This window comes from Eumetopias jubatus, unplaced genomic scaffold (assembly GCF_037043125.1).
Source record: "Eumetopias jubatus isolate StellerSeaLion01/CBP00866 unplaced genomic scaffold, mEumJub1_p1.0 scaffold_16, whole genome shotgun sequence".
NCBI lineage: Eukaryota > Metazoa > Chordata > Mammalia > Carnivora > Otariidae > Eumetopias > Eumetopias jubatus.
The window spans coordinates 17,421,447-17,440,018 of record NW_028274822.1 but is presented as its reverse complement, the minus strand read 5'-3'; the positions used below and the strand labels follow the sequence as shown (position 1 = coordinate 17,440,018).

The window sequence follows — 18,572 nt, the reverse complement described above, 5'->3', positions numbered from 1 at the left end:
CCCTGCTTCTCATCTTGGCATAAAGACTACTAGTAGGCTCTCTGACCCCCTACTAGCAATCTTCTGGGGAACTGAAGATGTGTTTCAAAATTGGTATGTTGTCAGTACGCCTGGGTGGCTCAGTCGGTTAAGCGTCTGCCTTCGGCTCAGGTTATGATCTCGGGGCCCTGGGATTGAGCCCCGCAGCAGGCTCCCTGCTCCGCGGGGAGCCTGCTTCTCCCTCTCCCTCTGCTGCTCCCCCTGCTTGTGCGCTCTCTTTTTCTCTCCAACAAATAAATAAAATATATTTGTTTAAATTGGTATGTTGTCATTAACCTAAATGCTTTACATTTCCTGAAGTTTCTATAGTTCTGGCAACAGTGGGATGGTTTGAAAACCTAGATCTCACCACACGTTCCATTTGGTGAAACGTTCATGTAAGCCAATTTCTTTTGACCCTGTGCTGTTCCGTACTTGATCGCTATCCCTATCTTTTTTAAAACCTGATCTTATTACAGTCACCCTTGATGCAAGCCAGAGAGAGCCTTTGTTTGCTTTATGGGTGAGGTTGCTTCATCTTTGACTGTTTTAGAAACGATGTGTTCATTTGAGTGAGAAAACCTACTAATGTCCAAGTGAAGCTGCTGACCAAGCACCCCGGGGATTCAGTTACCTGCTCCGTTTGAGGAAAATGGCAACAGGAGATACCCCACAAGGGCATTTTCATAGGGCCCCACCAAGTCTCGTCGCACTGCTAACATCAGAATCTCTTCCCATCCACACTGTATGGAGCCGGTGTCCCAGGGAGAAGCCCAGAGCTGGTGCACAAGCCATGCTTTCCTGCCAGTTACTGAGCTGTAGGGCGGAGTACTCGTTTACAGCCCGGACTCTGGAACCAGCCCGCCCAAATAGGAACCTTCAAGAGGTCACACACCTCTCTGGTCTCTAGGTTCCCCATCTGTGAAATGGGCTTCATAATAGTGCCCACCTCCTACAGTTGCTGTGAGCATCAGGTGTGGCCTGATAGGGTTCACTCCTTTAGCCCTTAGTGGCAGGTGCCTGGGCCAAGCTGCAGGCCCTGGACCGGTCTAGAACTCTCACAACCTCTCCCCAGCAAAACAACTTGGGCATGTAGGTGTTTTGTGAATTTTTATTAAGATGCACTTAGGTTGACAATTGAGGAGTAGCATTTCAGAGGTGGGAGGGCATGGAACTCCGTCAGGTAAGCCCATCTGATTTTTGCTTGTGTGTCCTTTCCTTCTTTGCTAGCAGGAGGGGCCGGGGACAAGTGGCGATACCACCACTTACATTAGGTAGACATCCAACAGTAGTCAACACACTTCTGGTTTTTGATAGCAGAGTTAACTACCAACCCCACTAGCTTTATCATTAAATCAGTCAAATGGAGAGCAGGAAATCCCCCATCTCTTCTGGCTGGCAAGGATGTCTGCCTTTTTTGGACCTTCTGCAGAAGCCTGCTTTTGTTCAGATCCACAGCATTATTTGGCACCTGTAGCTTTGTGCTGGAGGAGGGTATCTCCATGGTGAGTTGAAGCAGATGTAGCCACGAAAATAGAAGAAAGGAGATGCCCGTCAAGAGGATCGAGGCTAGTCTCATGCTTTGAGTGTACCCGACCGGTGCTAACTGATTTTTCACTATGCTTCGTGCATCACTTAAGAGGAGCCAGGTAGCTTTCTAGGTTAATCAGATCGTTTTTTAACTACCTATAAGGCAATGCTGAGCTTGCAGCAAATCATTTCAGTGAATCTCATTCGTATTTACCAGGTGCTGCTTTTTAAATGCAAGAAGAGAGGTTTTTCAAGTACATTTAAAAAGTAGTGTGTGTAAATTAGAGTGCCTCGTTAAACCAGGGAAGAGTGAAAATAAGAGCACAGGATTTGGGGTTAGGAGGTCTGGGTTCTCTCTTGGACTGTTCCTCAGGCTAGCTATGGGACAGGTCGGATTACCCCTAAAGAACTTCCGAGCTTTTAGGCATTTGAGTGTGGTAGAAGCAACTACATGTTTTTATATAAGGGTAACAGACTTACACCCTGGGGTCACCTTAATGTCAGAAGCTGTGACACAAGCAGCCCTGCAGCAGGACATAAGAGGCAGCAAACCTGTCGGACGCCCTGTGGTCCAGGCTGGTGACCGCAGAACCTGAGTTATGACTTCCCAGGTGGCTCCCAGAGTCCGAAAGGGGGCTTGTGAGCGCCTCCAGATGTATCTTACCTAGGTCTCTCAAGTCAGAAAGATGTATGCTGTGTGGTAGGGGACAGAGTACAGGAAGAAGTATGATGTGTCCAGAAATTAACCAGCAAACTAATCCACGAACTTGGAATCCAAAGTATTGTACTTACACGATTGAAAGCTTGAGGCCTTTTTTTTTTTTTTTTGGAGAAGTAATTTCTAAGATTTATTAATCACTAGATTATTACACTTTCCTTGGACTCTCAGCTTTCAGGAAGCTCTTTACAGCACTTAATAAATATTAGAGTGTTCCCAACATTTCATTACTGTCTTCTCTGTAAATTGGACCACCTGTGACCCCAAACCCTCTGTAGATCCTGTGTGTCCCTTTCCTTACTGATCGCATGCTCCCCAATTCGAAGAGTTGATCTGTTTCCTTTCGAGTGGGTAGCAGATGCCCTGCAGGGGTTCAGGCAGCTAAAGATCTGGTGTACAAGCCTCAGGCTCACGGGTCTCCCAGGCACTGGCTGTCTGCCAGGCATCGGGGCCTCTGCCTTCTACCCATGCCCGCTGCACTCCAGTACCAGGACCTGACCATGGTCTCTATTTGTTAAGAAACATTTTTTTTTAATTGAAGTACAGTTGACATACAATGTTACCTTGGTTTCAGGTGTGCGACATAGTGATTGCACAAGTCTGTACATCTTGCTGTGCTCACAAGTGTAACTGTCACCTGTCACCACACATCACTATTAGAGTACCCTGGACTTCATGCTCTATCATCCCTGACTTATCACAGAAACACTGTATTAAAGAAACATACTAAACATTTTTAAGAATGCCGACACTCAGTGCAGAGATAGGGGCATTAACCTCTCTGCTCTCTTTTCAACAGACACGGGACGACTTCCTGGGACAGGTGGACATACCCCTCAGTCATCTCCCGGTAAGGACTGTTACCTGTTTTATGGGGCATGCTGTGAGCAGTGCTTTCTAATTGTTTCCAGTTGGGTGTATTTCAGTGCATATTTCCTCAAGGCAGTGGAGCAGGCTGAAATGAAGAGCATGTGCTCTGGCCCTGGCCCTTTCTAGAAAGTGGTCCTTTCAGGGGACGGGAGAGGGCTTAATTGTAAAACTCAGGTGTATCTGAATCATCCACATATGCTTGTGTGCATCATGAGCCTCTTTCTCTTCTGGTCTTCCTTTTGTCACATCATATAAAACAGCTCATTTCTCTGCCAAAACCTTCTTCTTGTCACTGGAATGTCTTTACTTTCAAAAATTCATCCTTTGGGTCGGATCAGATATTTGTTCCCTTAGTCTAGAATGACACGGGTGTTTCTCTTGGGCTGCATCCATATAAGCTAGTGCTTCCCAGATTTGGGTGTATGGCTTTTCTCAGGCAGCATGGAGACAAAAGATGCTGTCTGTTCTGAGTGAACTTGTCAGCTGGAAACACCCACTGCAGCTTTAGAAATTATACTGAGTTTGGTACATGTGGTGTTGCTACCATTCCTCTCTGCTCAGATCAGTAGCAGAGCCATTGGGACTTCTGACCAATAACCGCGGCTAAAAGTGTCTTCTGCCCGCTCCAGAGGCACCGTAGGTAGAGCGGGACTTGGTGAAAGGCGGATCAGCTTGTGGTTCAGCTTCGGTTTTTCAGATTGTCACATCCCCTCTCCTGGCCCTTCTCCCTCTGGGCATCACAGAGTGACTCAGGTAGCACCAAAGAGAGGAGAAGTCCAATGTTTCTGTCTTTCAAGGGCCTTTTGTTAATATTTTTAATGCTTTGTGTGAGCAAATAGCATAAACAGTCTATAAACTAAAATGACTTAAACCACCTAGGGGGAGTCTGCCACTGTGTTGAAGTCATAGCTCTTACGTTTGTTAAATAAATACCAAGAAAAGACTGTGTCTTACCCAGGAAGCTCTGAAGATGTGTTGTGAGGGCATGAGATAGCAAGCAATTTATTCTTATTTACTCAGGGGAGCTATTAAGGAAGAAAAGTTTCAAGCACATTCCCTTCCAAAAAATGGGAAGCGCAACTGACACCGTTAAAATATTTTTGTTTCTGTATAAAAACCTAGAGCTTCAAGGTACTTGCAGAGGGTGCCTGTGTGTACATGAGACCGACTCCATAAGCCATCAGAAACCCAGTTATCCTTTTAGAGTCGTGTTGAGAGGACATGGAAGTCTCAGGGTTGACGAGGAGACTGTCCACGTCTTTCTACATCAGTTGGGTCTTCTGTGTCTGCTCTTCAGGTTGAAGCTGTAATCTTGCATTTTGAGGCGGTGTGGGTTGGCCAGTTCTTTTGTGGATATCCTTCACCACCCTTTTCCCTAACATAAAAACTGACTCTTGGTCAAGGCAAATTATGTACTAATAGTCTCTGAGAGGTGTAAGTGGAATCTCTTAAGCAACCTGCTCCGACAGTCCCTGGTTTGAGTGATTGAGGGCAAATTGGTTTTGAAAGGTTGGGTGGGACTCCCAGAGAACAGAACAGCGTTCCTCTTCAGAGACCAAATCAGCAGAGGGAATAGTTTAGCTTCGGGTGGAGGCAAGAGTGAGCTTTCAAAGGAAGAAGTGGTGCCAGGACTGGAGCCTGGAATCAAAACCAGCCAACAAAAGAAAGGAGCCAGTGAATGCCTGGAGGGAACTGAGAACCTCTCTGTGACCTGAGCTGGGTGCTTGAGGGAGCCGCCCTGTTTTGCATCTGCACAGCCCCGAGCTTAGGAGTGCAGTGATCTCCATACTTACGACGGACTAGCTTTGTGGGGCCAACTGGAGTCTGGGAAATGGACCACAGAGGAAGCAGAAGGAAAGGAACGAAGGTGCATTCATCACCTTTCAAGTGGTGGTAAGACCCAACTAGCATATTCTGAATGGATGCAGCTTTTGGGCTCAGGATTTGAGGTGCTGTCATGTGTACGGTTGATCGTACATGAAGGGTGCTCATGGGAAAATTACACAGTGTCCTTATATTTTGAAGAACACAAGTGTGGGTGTGAGAAATGGATGTCAGCGTTTGAATGTATTTTGCGGAGTCAATAATAGTCGCTCTTTTCTTGAGAGCTACGTGACCATTGTCGAGGAAGGTTTTATGTGGCCTAGAGAGTCAATATTTGTCAACATCAAATTTTAGATAAAAGAAATTAGGGAAATTGTCATCCTTAGCAATGAGAGAAGGTAGGGAGAGCAGTAATGTGGTGGTAAATTTGCCATTGCCGACCTAGGTGAGCCTTTTCAGGGTTGAGTATCTGACGGCGGGGGTGATTAATTTTTATGCAGCCTCATTATCTGATAGAGCATGGCCAATGGACATGATTCTGGTCTCCGAGGAGGAATCCAGGCAAGCAGCTTCCTCCCTCATGCAGCCTGGCATCATCACTCGTTATTGTAGCCACATGGGGTAGCTGAGCATTTGAAATGGGGTCCATATGACTGAGGACCCGAATTTATCATTTTATTTCATGTTAATTAATGAAAATTAAAATTTTTGAAAAGCCTCATGTGGCAGATGGCACCATATTGGATGGTACATGTGAGGGTGAGACCAAGTTGGCTTAGGTAAAAAAATGTGTGATTCTGGATTCCCTTTTCCTCAGATAATAATTCTAGCTATTAGAGGGATTCCCAAATCCCCATCAGCTTTACTTAGTGATTTTTCATTTGTTTTTTTTTCCCCCTTACCTGAGGCTGTTTCTGTTTAGTTCTACAGGTCTGATATACCAAGAACATTTAATTTAGGTAGTAATAAAAAGCCCAGATGTTTGAAATCATAGAAATTAAAAAGAAGTATTTTTTTTTATTTTTTGAAATCTGTATTAGCAAAATACCTAATTGCGTTTGCCTCCATGTTGCAGTCTGTAGCCAGATAGATACATATCCACTTACTTATTTTTAAGGCATTTTAAACCAAGAATGAGGCTTTATCTTATTGCCACAAGATACCACAAACTTTTATTCCTTTAGAAAAAGAAAAATCCTCTCTGTCTTGGTTCTGGTCTAAGAAGTTGCCTTAATCTGCACGAAGCCCTTTTCTAAATCGGGAGCTTTATGGAGAAGATCCAAGACAGCAGAACTAAACTCAGTGTAATCTCGTGATTGTTAAGAAATTATTTTTCATAATTTAAATCCTATTTTGTGTTTTGTGTATGTTTGAAAACTAAGTATTTTAGACCTAGTAATTGATGCTTGCAAAGAACCTTCTTCCCTTGCTGAAATTCTGGAGACATATTGGCTCCATTGCCAGGGGATATTGGTGTTTGCCATGTAAAACCTTGCTTTTAAGATCTTAGGAGTGGCTTGCCTAAGCTGTTACTTGGCAGCTATAAATTGACCCCCAGGAAGACTGGAGGGTCAGAGCGACCCTTCCACTGGTGCACGATGCAAAGTCACATGCATCTTGGCATCTTGGACCTGGTGCACAAGGGTCCTCCTTGACCCCCTGCCCAACGTTGAGTCCCTGGAGTACTTACGGGCCCTTCTGCGCCCTGTGGGTCGTTGCAAGGGGCTGAGTTGACGTTCTGCCAGGGTGACAAGTGAAGGAGGCACTCGGGAGAGGTAGAGCAGCAAGGTGTACCCCACAGGTCAGAGTCACCACCTCAGTGGCCAGAGGAGGCCAGTGTCAGCTCCGTCATTGTCCCCTAAACAGGAAAGAGTAAGGATGGGTCATGTGAAAGGAAATAATCTTCTTGTTCCCGTTCTAATGATGGATTCCTCCATGCTTTATACTCCTCAAATGCTTCCAGAGGAAAGCAAGTAATTTTAGACTTGTGATTGACTTTCATCTTTCCTCAGCCCTCAGAATCCGTTCTCCCAGTTTTATTCTGGAAGAAAACATGGAAAGGAAACAGGACATGGGAGTTCAGAACAGGAGGGACCTCTCTTTCCTCTGCTCCCGTTCTAGATGAGCCACTCATCTTTCATACTTCTTGTCCGGTTTATTTATTTTTGAGGGCAGGAGCGAGAAAAAGGAGGAGAGGGGGAACAGGGGAGAGTAAATAAGGTTGGTGGTCCGACCTTTTATGTAGATCGGAGAATGAAGAAAACATCAGTACATATTCACGGAAGTCTCCAGAGGTCAGGCTTTAGGAGGTCTCTCCAGAATTGTTGACTCGGACCTGGGAGATGAGCGAGTCACCTTGGTAACATTAATAAGCTAGTCATCCTTTCTGGGCCTCTCTGTGTCACCCGTAAAAGGAGGGCGTGTGCAGAGATGACCCCCCCCCCCCGCCGTGTCCACCCCACTCTGTCCACACCGCGGCTCGACGGCTCACTGAGCAGAGGCACAGATGACCCAAGAGGACACGCGTGTCACCTGGGAGACTTGGGCAGCAGGGCTCGTGGGAGGCGTGCGGAGCAGGCGGGACTCTTAATTTAGGAAGATAGTCCTTCCCGCTACCAGCCTGACACCTGTACCACAGCCGAGACAGAGCTGCTCTTTCGTTGTTGTTGTTCCATTGCCGTGGGGCACCAGCCGTAAATGCAGCTTAACTCAGCTGCGATTGCTGATTTCTCATAAACTACCATTTTTACATGTGTTTGTGAAATGCGGTGTGGTGGTGGTTAAAAAAGTTTATGACTTTTATGTTCAAGGTTTATGACTTGTCTTTACTAATTATTTAGAGGCAAACCAACGCCGAGACTTGGACTAACAACAGAGGGACATTTTCTGGCAGGCGTTTGCCTGTTGCACTTCTGTGGTTCTCCTTGACGCCTCCTTCCATTGTGTTTCCCCTGCTCTTTGAGCCCCCAGCCCGCCCACCCTATTCAGCTCCAAAATGTCTGTATCCACGGGAAACACACTGCGGTGGAGAGCGCTATTTTAAGAACATTGGTTTCTCCTATTTTCGTCAAGTGCTACTCAAGGCGGTCAGGGTAGCTTCTGAATTTCAGTTTCCCTAGAGAGAAGCATTTTCAGGGTGGTGGGATTGTTCTGGGCACCTTAGTTGTACTTGAAGGTGACTCAGTTGATGAGCACCCCTTTTCTATGTATGGCTGATAGCAGGGTAACGGTTCCCTCTCCTATGTATAGAATTCAGTGTCCTAGAGCTTAGAGGGACTTCAGACACCCATTTGTCTACTCCCTGCACTTTACCGATGAGGATACCTGGGCACAGACAGGGAGGTGGCTTGTCCAGTGATCAGTAGATTGGCGGCAGTGCTGGGCCAGACCCTGCGTCTCCAGCATTGATCTGTGTTACAGTCAAGGGTCTGGTTCGGGAGTGGAAGGGGGCCTAGTCTAAGGCTTGGGTGCTTTTGGTGGTTGCATCCAGGTTTGGAGTCTAGGGTCCCTGTAAGTCTGTCTCCGTCCATTTGCCCACAGAGCTGTTCATCTCACCATATGTGACAGTGATTATAGTTCTGCTGAAAGCAGCTCCCCCTTTTTAAGTTGAAAGTGCTGTGTATCCAAAAGATTTTCTTGGGAACGTTCAGCGCCCCAGAACAGGAGGCAGCAATGTCCACTTTGGCCAGTAACGCGGTCAGCATCAGTCTGCGCGGTGGCTTTCTACCAGTGCTGTCCTGGGGGTCTCTCCTGGGCTTTTTCCCAGCAAACAGGATCAAGTAGGACCCTGAATAATGCCAAGGAGAGTCCTGCCACTCTCTACGAGATCACCATCTTGTTCACATGCAAGAATGTCCATGGAGGTGAATGCCCTGCCTTTTATTGGAGAACATGGAGGTGACCGTACTCACAGGTGACATGAGAATGAGAATTAGCTGAAGATGATAAAGGCCAGCATGTGTGAGGTGTGCCAGGGACCCTTGCAAGGACTTCGTCCATGCCCACTCAGGTGATTGGCTTATTCCTCACAACAACTCTGAGATCCTGTTACAGCCCCACTTTTTAGATGAGGACACTGAGGCACAGAGAGGTGAGGGGCTTGCCCTTGGCCACATGGCTCTGCCAGTAGCGAATCCAGGACACAGACCTAGAAGGCCTGCCTCTTGATTTGCGTGGTGTTGGTCATGTAAACTATGTAGTTGGGTGGACAGGTTCACTTGCAGAGGAGTCCCTCCGAGGTCTGTGCTTTCCTCTGCTCGCTGTCTTTTGCGCTCTCTGCTGATCCTAGACCCCCATGCCTGCTAAGGATCCTGTAGTTTTGTTCATGCCGTTCTGCAGCTTGAACTGTCCTTCCTCCCAGCTGTCCACCTGTGTCCAAACTTGCCCATTCATCTCAGTGTGGACCGCACATCCCCAAACCATTTTGATCCCCAAGTTGAGAATCGCCTCTGCCCTCCCCACGCAGGTCCCACAGAATGTGATCTTTATTCCATCTTAGGTTCAAGTTTTGTTGCTACCATGGTCCTTGTTACACATCCTTGTTACTCTAAGGGAAGGCACCATGTTGTAGCCACACGTCTTTCACGTGGTGGCTGTTCTAAAACTTTTGTGGTTGAATAAATGAGAAAAGGAAGAAGGGCAGTAGTATTTTTTTTTAAAGATCTTATTTATTTATTTGAGAGAGAGAGAAAGAGAATGAGAGAGAGAGAAAGCACATGAGATGGGGGGAGGGTCAGAGGGAGAAGCAGACTCCCCGCCGAGCAGGGAGCCCGATGCGGGACTCGATCCAGGGACCCCAGGACCACGACCCGAGCCGAAGGCAGTCGCCCAACCAACTGAGCCACCCAGGTGCCCCAGTAGTATTCTTGATTAATAAATTTTCCATAATAAGTGTTACATGTTTGGAAACCTCTTTTCTCAGAAAATGTTTCCAAAATGTCTAACCTGATTGCCTTAAAGAGGACTGCCCAGAGAATATAATTGACTTCCTTCAGCAGTAATGAATTTTCATGGCCTCAGTACTTTACTGTAGATCAGATGAATCAATCAGCTACTTGTACGAGTGCCTACTTTGTGCTAGGCAGTGTTTTGGGCACCAAGGATTTTGCTCACCAAGGTGAGGAAATCCAAGTCTCCAATCTCATTAGCTTAATTCTAAAAGTGATAGATGACAAATTTGTAAATAAATAAATGAACAAGATAATTTCAGATAGTGAAAGGGAAGCAGATAAACCAGGATGCTCTGATTAGAGGGTGGAAAGGGGAAGCAAATGCAGTGTCTGAGGATATGACCTGGGATCTCACACCCGGGTTGTAAAGCGGAGCCAGCTGAGGCCATTTGGAGCCGGAGCTGTCCGGCAGAAGGACCTGCTGGGGCAGGATTGGATGTGATGTGCACCAGGAGAGATGAGGCCAGGGCGGTTGGAGCAAGGGGTGAAAGGAAAGACTGCTTCACAGTGACATTATAGGTATATGTTTAACCTTATAGGACATATAGGAAAGAATTTTCAGTTTATTATAAGCAGAGTAGGAAGCCATTGGAGTTTATGTAGGGAATGACATAAAATATGTAACATTTCAAATATAAATGCATACACACACTCCTCCGATATAATAAGTCAACAAATCATAATACCGTGGTTTGTCTCTCTTGCTACAAAAGTACTTTACGTTATTTTAATTAAAGAACCTAGTCATTTGAGGTTTTGCTACATACATAGCATTTAAAAAATTAATGAAGAGTAATTTTCCAACTTCCTTCTTGCTTTGACCAATGAATTTTGCACGGTGAGTACTGATTTCTTTAAAAAAAAAAAAAAAAATCACAATTACATTTCACAGCTTCATGAAATAAGCACCAGCAAGAGGCTGATTAATGGTGCTACCTAGAATGGTCTCTGTAGGAGGGGATAGCCTTTCAGTTATCTTAGGCTGATGATATGATACTTTAATGTTAAAAATAAAGCAAAACTGTCTTCATGGGCATATTTTCCTGTTAACTCCATTTTTAGGTTTCTTGGATCACAGGGACAAGAAGGCACCAGTGACCACTGGTTCTCCAAAATTAATCAGCAGTGAGATTGAGGCCTGCACCCTGTAGTTAGAAATTACACTTGGCAATGACGACTGTAATCTTGTCATTTGTCTAAGGCTGGGGTTGGCTCCTAAAAATGGGTGTTGATAGTGACATCTAGTGGATCTTGGGTAAAGTTTTGTTGACCTATAAAATAATTGTCAAATACTGGTTGAGGAACCAACCCCGTTTTTACCTTCCCACGTTCTAAAACACCAGTGTATGTTCTCTGCAACCCAGTTTGGTGTACCTAAAATACAACAGTATCAGGAGTTTGAAACTTGCTTTTTCTTCCTATAGACAGAAGATCCGACCATGGAGCGACCCTATACATTTAAGGATTTTCTCCTTAGACCAAGAAGGTGAGGCTTTGGGGTACAGGTGTTCTTCATGCTTCGGTTTGGTTTTCTCTGAGGAAGATTTCAGGTTCTTTGCCTTTTGCATCTTTTTTTTTAAAACTCGTCATAAATATGAACGATGTAACCAAGTTATATCCTTTATAACCAATTTTTTTCCATCACACAGTCATAAATCTCGAGTTAAGGGATTTTTGCGATTGAAAATGGCCTATATGCCAAAAAACGGAGGTCAAGATGAAGAAAACAGTGAGCAGAGGGAAGACATGGAGGTAAGTTGCAGAGCTGCAGGCCTTGATCTGGTTTCCTTGCCCAAGATCATACTAATATTTCATTTAAGACTTTATAATTGAAGGAAATAAATTAACTATGAAAAAACCTACCTGGGTCTTTGAATCTTACTGATGTGTTTGGCTTTGGTTAAAAAATAAATAAACTTTTCATTTTATGTTACAGCACTGATAATTGAAGAGGCTTTATTTATAAAATGCTGTACCCGCATTTCATGAACAGCCCCACTCCTATGTGAAATGCTCACCATATTTCATCCTCTTTTTTTTTTTTTTTGATTTTATTTATTTGACAGAGAGATAGCAAGAGCAGGAACACAAGCAGGGGGAGTGGGAGAGGTAAGAAGCAGGCTTCCCGTCGAGCAAGGAGCCCGATGCGGGGCTCAATCCCAGGACCCTGGGACCATGACCTGAGCCGAAGGCAGACGCCTAACTGACTGAGCCACCCAGGCGCCCCTTCTCCTCTTATTTCTTTGGACTTTTCAGCTCATTGTAAATTTCCTCGCGGCGTTTGGAATTGCTTCAAAGTGGAGGAAATGATTTAGAAAAGCTTTTCCAAGGTTCTTATGTGTTTGGCCCACAGGTGATGCATTAGGAAAGCTCTCCTCTAGAAAAGCCATTTTGGAACCAGCTGTCCAGAGGGATTTTTCCTTCCCTCCTGGCACAGCTGCCTCTTACAACTCAGTCCCATACCTACATCGTGGTTCCCACTGTACCTTCCCTGCTCATGCTTCAGACAGTGCTGTTGCATTAGACAAATTCTGCTATTGTTCTGGAAATGTACATTATACGGGGCCCGTCTGGGGCTTATTTGCACATCTGTTTGCAGCTGTGGCATGTACGGGCTATGTGAATTATGTGTTAGGGGCACGTCTTCGGAGCCCTCCCCGTGCCAAGTGGTTGCATTTCCAGGCAGCGTTTCACTTGTGCACTTTCTCCCTACGGGGAGGAGCGAAGCAGGGGGTAGGCATGTACGAATGTTAAGATTTCATAAGCACATCGGCAGATTTTTATCTCAAATCCAAGGAATTTTTTTACATTCTTGTAGCTTTCCAGCTGCACTAACCAGTGAATTACTTTGATTTTCCAGTGACTTTACTAGGGGATGTTAGGAGGGAATACTTAATGCCTAAAATATGTGTTGCAAAAATTCGTAACTCTGGTACCGTGAAGCCTGTTGATGGGGTGGCAGCAAGCGGGGAGGGCCTAAGCAGAAAGCAGCTTCTGGACTTCTGCTCTCCTGACTGGACTTGATGCAGAGTGGGAGACTGATGGACTTCCAGGTTTCCCCCATCCCAAGTGTCATCCTCCCTGGGGAGTGATGGAGCCTGGGCCTCTCAGCCCCTCAGGCCGGGATCTCTGTAAGAACACACATGTGGTGTGGCTCATCGCCCCGGCTCCCTCTCACCTCGTGGAGGTGTCGAAAAGACCACAGTGGTAACATGACCCATGTCCCTGGTGTGGCTTTGCACCGCCCTGGAGGCCTTCAGGTCAAAATAACAAAATCTGTGTGCGGAAAGAGCGTAACATGACTTGACACAACACACTGTACATATCCAAAGCTGTGTTGTCTGTATAGTGTGGTCACGTTCAAAGGCAGCACAATTAATTGGTCATTGCTCAGAATTGAGACTCTTCTAGAATTAATTTTTTTTTTTTTGCCCTTTTTGGGAATTTCTTCACATGTGACGCATGAAGCCACTGAAAGAGCCACAATGCCAAGGAGCAAGGAAGAAGGACCCAGAGTACACCATGATTGTTTTTCCTCACATCCAAAGGGCCCACCTCAACGATCTTCATTTGCTTTTCTTCCACAGCATGGCTGGGAGGTCGTGGACTCGAATGAGTCGGCCTCTCAACACCAGGAGGAGCTCCCTGCCCCGCCACTGCCCCCTGGCTGGGAAGAGAAGGTGGACAATCTCGGTCGTACCTATTATGTGAACCACAACAACCGGACCACTCAGTGGCACCGACCAAGCTTGATGTGAGTACCGTCCCTTGGACAGGAATGCCTCTGCACTCAGAGGGTGGGGTGTGGTGGCTCCTTGGGGCAAAGAGGGAAATCAGTCCTGCATCAGAAAAAGCGTGTGGTCCCGACAGTGTTCCTTTTCATTTAGTTTAAAGAGCTCGGGAGCCCGTCAGAATTCACGTGTGCTAAGGAAGCAGCTCTTGGTTTTGTTTCATGTTCGCCTGTCTTAAGTATGGACTAAATCATTTTGTGTGCCTTTGTATACAGGCTCATTAAAAAATACAGGTTATTTTTCCCAGGTTTATCTTAAGGATGGTAATGGTATCACTTCTCTCCTAACACAGAATGGAAAACAGCAGGTGGAGAGGCTGTGCAATTTTCTCTGAAGTTTTTGGATTTTTAGTCCCTTTAATTATTTGATTTGGGAACACAACTATTTCTTCCTTTTGAGGAAATTTATTAATCACCCCCTTGATCTCACTAGACACCCATGGGAGGGTTGCAAACTCAGAATTAGTCATTACTGTTTATTCTCATCCCTCACCAGCCTCAGGGATGCAGTGAATTGATTACTGTTTTGTTCACGCAGCAGTTTTGTATTTGATGGTAGAAAATAAACACTAGTTAAACCTCAGCTACATTAAAAAAAGGATTTGAAGCAGCTTGCTTTTAAATCATGGTATGCAGCAAGACCTAAAACTATTAGCATACAATAAAAGGCAAAACAAAATATTAAAGGAAGGAAAAGGAAGAAATTATCTTTGAAAATTTGAGCTCCCTAGCAGCCAAGACAAGGAGGGTAATTATCAATCAGTTATATAATTTTAATATGTAATAAAAGCAAGTATATTGAAATCATTTTCTCTTTAGCCCAGACTCTGAAAGAAATTTGCTAATGATGGTTTTTAAACAAGTGATATTAGCAGTGTGATGGATGGTATTGTCAGGAAGCCTCTTATCTTTAGACATTCCAGAGAGATTCTGCTTATGACCCTGGATGGAGAAGGTAGCCAAGAAGTGGTCGTCCAGGTTTTGTTTGATTTAGAGAGAAAGCTTGCCGAATCTACACCAATGAATCCAATCCTTCCTAAGCCCCCGAGTGGGTTCCTGTGACTATCAGCTGTGCTTGGTCAGCTTTAGACCCAGCTCATTAGTCACAGGACAGTGTAAACATCCAAACATCCAGGTGATGATGAGCTCTTCTTTCCCATAGAAATACAAAATGGAAATGGTTAGTTATTTTTATTCTGTTCTTTACTATTCCCCTTTGATTAATAACCATTGCTATTGTGAAACTATTTTAAGCCATTTGACCAGCTATTTGTAGTTTAAAAAAAACAAAACGAAACAAAACAACTGGACACCCCACCCCCCAACTTCAGCTTGGTTACATGTACTGATCGGGAATCTTGAACCGAGAATCTTGGTAGCCATACCCTAAGGCACCATTATCTTCCTTTACAAATCATCACAGGACACAAAGCACTCTGTGGGGACCAGAGTGTCCTATGACCTCTGTAGAAAAGAGACCACTAGCAGCTCACAAAGAAATACTCATGGCCATACGTACATGGAAAAAATACTCGCCTTCATTATAATCATGTAGACTGAAGTCTGTTAAGTGGAAATCCTTGCTTTCTCTACCTCCCAGAGTTGTGAAACTCTAATGAGGAAATTCCTGAGAAAAGACTTCGTATGTTTTTGTAAACATACCACCTTGGTGGCAGTGTCCCAAAGAACTAAACCAAAACAAAAGAGATCATTTCTACCGTGCTGGCTCATCAGTTGTCCAGAGTGACATGGGAAAAATGCAGCTCTTAATCCAAGTTCAGGTTCATGTGTAGTTTAGGGAGTGGTCCATGGCATGACTATCCCCATCCATGAGGCAGCCAAAGAGGGTGAACCAGGAAGGACATCAGCATAGCTGAGGTGGGGCCCAGGGAGTGCCTCCTCTCCAATGGGCCTGGCTTCTAGAAAACAAGAGAAAAGTAAGATATGAAGAGTTAGCTTCCACAGTAACCTTTTCATCCCATCTAAACTGTTTTGAGAATTTGAGGTGCTTTCTCCTTAACTTTACTTGGTTTGACCAGAAGCCCTCAAGCCTTCCAGAAGTATTTTAAAGTATTATTCTAATTAAAAAATAATTATTTTCATAATTCAGTATTTGCAGAACACTGCTGCACTCTTTGAGGGGAAATTGATATTAAAAAGTGTATTTTTTTAAAGATGTTTTATTCTCCACTACAGTCCTCCGCTCTACCGACTGAGCTACCGAAGGAACCACTAAAGATGTTTTATTTATTTAGGAGAGAGAGCATGAGCAGGGCAGGGAAGAGCGGAGGGAGAGGGAGAAGCAGGCTCCCCACTGTGCAGGGAGCCCGACGTGGGGCTCGATCCCAGGACCCTGGGGTCATGACCTGAGCCCAAGGCAGACGCTTAACCAGCTGAGCCACCCAGGCGCCCCAAGAAATATCTTTGTTGAAAGGCTCACTCTATCTGAGGAAATGAGACCATGATAACTATGTGCTAAAGCAAAGAATTAAGACTGTCTTAGTGACCCCTGTCTTCCTCAGTTCATTAGGCCTGTGCTCCAAACTTCAACCCCCTGAAAAATCTCCATGACAGCTCATTGCCCTCCGGCGGCTGTTCTTCAGGCTCCTTCTCCACCCTGTCTCTTGCCAGATTCCCCACCCACAGTGATAAACCCCCAGTGTGTCGAGTGGCTGGACCATACACAGCTGCTTTCTGATTACTCTTCTCGGCCCTGTGGATGCAGTACTGCGCCCCCCATCCCTGCCCAAAAACCGGAACAAAACTAGAAGGTCCCCTTTCTTCTGGCTGCCTTTAGAGGTCAGCCTCCTCTACCTTCCTCTGGGGGGAGCTGTACTTCTGTTCAGGTCTCACTGGAAGGCTGGTGCTCCCCAATGCTCCGCTTGCCTCTTGGAGCCGGGACTGTGTTTTCTTAGTCACAGATCTGCCCCTTAGGCGCCTGGCCCAAAGTAGGAGCTCAGCAAAATGCCTCATAGCTGAACGAACGAGCACAGATGAATCCCTTCTGAAAGTGATTATGGGCACTCAGTTTAGTGAACCGTCTAGGCCTGGATATAGAATTCCAGAATGGAAGGCTGACCACAGAGTGCTCCCAGCTCTCTCAAGTATGAGGGTGGCTTTTAAAACACCCCTAATTTTAGAATTCTCCTTGACCCTGTTTTAAATGTCAGCTGTAAGCTTTTTACTGTAAAAAGCAAAATTTTAGGGGCACCTGGGTGGCACAGTTGGTTGAGCACCCGACTCTTGGTTTCAGCTTGGGTTGTGATCTCGGGGTCCTTGGGATCGAGCCTCATGTCGGGCTCCAGACTCGGCGCAGAATGTGCTTGAGATTCTCTCTCTCCCTCTGCCCCCCCACTCGTGTTTTCGCTCTCTCTCAAAATAAAAATCTTTAAAAAATAAAATTTTAAAAACATGGTGAAGGAATGAAATTAAGGTTATAAATGAAGATGAACTTGTGAGACCTACTTAATTCCATTACCTCTCTTTCTAAAATACTTTGTACATCTTCTGTCGTAGCAACAATGTAATCCTAGCTCAGTAACTCCGCTCATCATTGCAGTAGCTAACATATGTGAATGTGAGTGATCTCACACTGATCTTAATTGGCCCTGAACTTGATAAACTGATGGTTTATCATGCCTTTATCCACTTGTATATTTCCCATGAAAGTCAAGTGAAGAATATATGTATGAAATTAATGACTGAAGAAAATTGAAATAACCGTTTCCTAAAATATTTGCTTGCCCCCAATAAAATCATTTTCTGTTTTAATCTGTAAACTCAGAAATATTTTTAAATGTTCATCATTCCATTAGTGACTCTTTTAAAATTTCCACTTTCAACAACCCTCTCATTCAGTTGCTTAATGACATGCAAAAGGCCTCCTTTGTGTGAACTTTTTCACTTCATCACTAAAGATGGTAAAAGCTGGGATTAGAATTTCAAAATCAGAGGTATCTTTATGCTATTTAGTTGTTTCTGGTTCACACCGATTACTAATTATACGAGCCTGTGGGATAAGAAAGATTTGCATAATTGATGTTAAATGTCCCCTTTTTAAAAGTAAGCTCTTCCAAAGCAATGGAATTTTATATACTTCTAAGAGATAAAAAATGCAGGCATAGTGATATTAAAACCTCATTTCTTCTCAACCGCTCAGAAGTCCCTCTGACAGTGCAGTATGTATAAGGACCTGGCACATAGCATGCATTAGTCACTCAATGTTCATATCACAGTGTTTACCAAAAGTTAACGTAAAGATGTTCGTTGGAAATACTTAAACTATCTCAGAAACAGGCATTGAAGAGTCACCGATTTATTTATTTATCTATCTATTTACAAGATTTTATTTATTTGGGAGAGACAGAGTTAGCAAAAGTGGGGGAGAAGGAGAAGGAGGCTCCCCGCAAAGCAGGAAGCCCAACTCAGGGCTCGATCCCAGGACCCTGGGACCATGACCTGAGCCAAAGGCAGACACTTAACCAACTGAGCTACCCAGGCGCCCCAGGATTCACCTATTTATTTGCATGCAGTGGTATTAGTCTCAAACTATTCACTGTTACAGGGGCCCAACAGGCTTTTTATTGGGATGTAGTGTAAGTTAAAGAGTATATTCGAATATTTTTAAAACCTGTGTTGTAGGAAGACTCTGTAAGGAGGGCCTTGATTAATACTCTGTCTAGTCCAATTAGTCTGAAATAATGTCTTCAAATATTTTGAAAGGTTAACTTGCAATATCATTTTTGTTAACTGAATAGGGTGTCTTATTGAGAGAGTCTTGAGTTTTCCCCAAAAAACATTTTGACATTTAAACTTCTACTCTAAAAGCCAGCAAGTAATATTTCTCCTAAAGGATGATTGCCTGTAATTTACT

At 44.7% G+C, this 18,572-nt stretch overlaps 1 protein-coding gene across 5 annotated transcripts in view; it reads left to right on the top strand.

The window, feature by feature from the left end:
* The window catches only part of NEDD4L (NEDD4 like E3 ubiquitin protein ligase), a 331,454-nt gene that overhangs the window by 250,109 nt on the left and 62,773 nt on the right, over positions 1-18,572 (top strand). For all 5 annotated transcript variants that reach the window (XM_028102915.2, XM_028102916.2, XM_088019632.1 and 2 more), the window contains 4 exons: positions 3,066-3,116; positions 11,334-11,395; positions 11,559-11,661; positions 13,497-13,663. In XM_028102915.2, the coding sequence (XP_027958716.1) occupies positions 3,066-3,116; positions 11,334-11,395; positions 11,559-11,661; positions 13,497-13,663 (383 nt within the window). The remainder of the gene's footprint in view (positions 1-3,065; positions 3,117-11,333; positions 11,396-11,558; positions 11,662-13,496; positions 13,664-18,572) is intronic.